General features: G+C 37.8%; 1 protein-coding gene across 1 annotated transcript; it reads left to right on the top strand.

Annotated features, from left to right (window-relative positions):
• Window positions 1-33: 33 nt before the first annotated feature.
• On the top strand, window positions 34-3,118 carry LOC111646205 (U6 snRNA-associated Sm-like protein LSm6). Its single transcript, XM_023395681.2, has 4 exons — window positions 34-80; window positions 523-628; window positions 706-819; window positions 3,019-3,118. Exons 1-4 carry the CDS (start codon window positions 45-47, stop codon window positions 3,051-3,053), a joined length of 291 nt encoding a protein of 96 aa, XP_023251449.1. The 5' UTR covers window positions 34-44; the 3' UTR covers window positions 3,054-3,118.

Consider the following 3,118-nt stretch of genomic DNA (forward strand, 5'->3'; position numbering starts at 1 on the left):
GGTCCCCGCGCGGCTTCCGTAGAGTACACGCCGCTCATTGGTCTATGTCAAATACAAAACGTTTGGAGAACGTCCACCGGGTAAGTGAAATGCGATTACACATGCAGCTACTGCAAATAACTACAAAAAAACTGAAATTTCCCTGTGCTTTTCGGTCAGCTTCGTCTCCACTAAACGTATATAAAGTACTTACAAGTATAATGATCCTCCCACATCCTTAAATACCAGCATATTCATTAAAGAGTTGGCAGTTAGCGGGTTAGCTAATTAGCTAGCGGCTAACACTACCTAGCCACATAGTATTATTGTATATCACATTCGCGTTTGGTGAAATAGATAAATAACTACACACATTGCTCATCGCAAACAAAACCCCACCGTTTGATTAAACGAATGAACACCTTCAAGCAATTGTTATGTTGTTGGTATAATGCTCGTTTGCTTGTATGTTGCTAATGTAGCAAGTTGAAATAAACTGCGACTAAGACGTGAACATCTACTGGTCATTGTCAACCCTTTCAGATCACAGTCAAGATGAGTTTGAGAAAGCAGACCCCGAGTGACTTCCTGAAGCAGATCATTGGGAGACCTGTGGTCGTCAAACTAAACTCTGGTGTCGATTACAGAGGTAACGTCACAGCCTATCCAGTTGTTTACGCATCCTCATAAAAAACATGCATACACACACTCACTGTCTATCTGCAGGTGTCCTGGCCTGCCTGGATGGCTACATGAACATTGCCATTGAGCAGACAGAGGAGTATGTCAATGGGCAGCTCAAGAACAAGTATGGAGATGCTTTTCTAAGAGGAAACAATGGTAAGATGATCCAATTTATATTTATGTTTCACAGTACCAGTCAAGGTTTTGGAGACACTTATGGGACAGCGTGTCCAAACTTACATACTGTAAACTTTGGTTCTTCAAGATTTGAGGCAGTGGTGAACGTCAGAAATGCATGATTGTTTTCTTACTTTGTCATCTATGCACATGTATTATGATCACAGCACATGTGCTCACACAATGTAACATGTCTTATTTGAGCTTTATTCCTTTTCATAAGTAAGCAGTTTCTGAGCTTATGTGCAAAACAGACAAACAAAAAACTTATTTAGGACTTAATTAGGACTATAATGAGGTGTGTTTTTCTCAGTTTCAAATAGCGATACACCTCATATTTATGATTCCACTTTCTTCACTTATTCCCTCACATGAGCAGCTTATCCATTAGTGATGTAGATAATGTTAAAATCAATTACTACTGTAGTGATATTTTGACCAAATTATGACATAAACCAGTGCTCTGATTACCAAAATTGCCAACCAGGTAATTTTAGAGTAACCTGCTTGGTGAAGTCTAAGGTCATACTCTCTCTGAGGAAAGTTTGTAGACATAAACATCCAATTTAGTGTATATCCAATGAAAATGGTGATAGTGCATTGGCTGAATATTCCCTGGTATTTTATTTTGTCTATGAACAATGTTGAACTAAAAGGAGCTGTTGTTTGACTATTTTTATTCTATTATTATGAGCACTTCCAAAAGGGTTGTTTATAGTGACGTCCCCTTTTAACTAAGTCTGCCATAGTTTATACATCAAGTTTCTAACATGCCTTTTTCACAGCAGATGTTTTGGCTTCATGGTGGAAAAAGCACAGGTGTCACTAATAATATTAGGTGTGAACATGTTGGTTTGGTTCTATTCAAATATCTCAGTAAACCATGACAGCGAGCCAGCATGCATATTACCAGGACCCTGAAACTTCAGCTGACATCCACACTATTGGTTCTATCAAATCTACCAAATTTGAAAAAAAATCTTATCCTGAATGGAAAATTATTTTTTTTAATCACCTTTTAAATATGAGTATGTCAATTTCAGTGTTATTGATGCATGTCCATCACCTCTGTGTAATGATCTTTTTGGCATAGAAAAGGTGCTGGTTCACAAAACATTTTGCGTAACAACCCAACAAACAAAATAGTTCTGTCACAGAAAGACCTGATGCACTAACATAGTTTTCTGATGTGGGTGCTCAAACATGTTTTTTGTCTGTTAACTGGCCTAATTTACATATTAAAAAAAGAAAGTCTGAACTGTCTCTTTAAATCCATGAAACAGGCCTTGCCCTGGAATATTGATAATGTGGGAAGCTCAAAGCAACCGACATTGGGAGGTCTCCTATATATATATTTTTTCTTGAACATTGGCCAGCTATCCCTCTTTGATGAATTAATGATTTCACTACAGTCAGAACTTTTACTTTAAGAATCAAGTTCATATTTTAATCCATCCTTCTAGATTTTCCTGACTCCAGCCATGTATTGGATCTGTTGTATGAATCCCTCCTGAATATGAGTCATGCTGGCCAGCAGAGTGCTCATTGTGATAACAGGAACAAAAGCCATAGATAAAATAAAAACTAACAATCACTTAACCCAGCTGGTGCTTAATAAAGTCGACAGCCTTACACCTCTACCGAGAATCCCATAATAACTAACCAGTACAAAACATTTCAGCACTCTATGTATAGGAAGAGAAATGTGACTTTCACAATGAGATCTGCTTCAGTGGGTCAGGGTTTCCCCACAGAGAATTTATTTGGGGTCAGCCATGGGAAGTGGAAGGTGGGGTGACTACAGACAGCACTGAGCATCAAGTCAGCAGTAAAGAACATCAGTTTCACAACCAACTACCAGTTCCATATGGATTCACTACTGTAGCAGGCTTTTCAATAAATATACATTTTTATATGCATCTCCATAAAAAAACACGCATTTGACACCAAATTCCCTCCGCGTCTTATAACTTAGATTTTAGATCTTGATATTCTCAACCATTTGTTACTGAGATTACAATATGCTTTGCCCCTGGAAAGACATTTTCATTTGGTGCATGATCACAAGTTGACCATAAAACAAGAAATTATGTGTCAGGAAGTTTCAGAGTAGTTTCATTATGTTGCACTGTAAAACTGTAAATTTCAATACCTTTTCTTCTTTTCCTCTCTTCACAGTTCTGTACATCAGCACCCAGAAGAGGAAAGTTTAGTGAAGCTCCTTTTGTGTTTGTGTTTATTTGATGCGTCAGTGGACAATTGTCCTGTGTTTTTGGTT

This window comes from Seriola lalandi, unplaced genomic scaffold, assembly GCF_002814215.2.
Source record: "Seriola lalandi dorsalis isolate HSWRI2012SDOR001 ecotype SW California unplaced genomic scaffold, Sedor1 jcf7180001963381, whole genome shotgun sequence".
Classification (NCBI taxonomy): domain Eukaryota; kingdom Metazoa; phylum Chordata; class Actinopteri; order Carangiformes; family Carangidae; genus Seriola; species Seriola lalandi.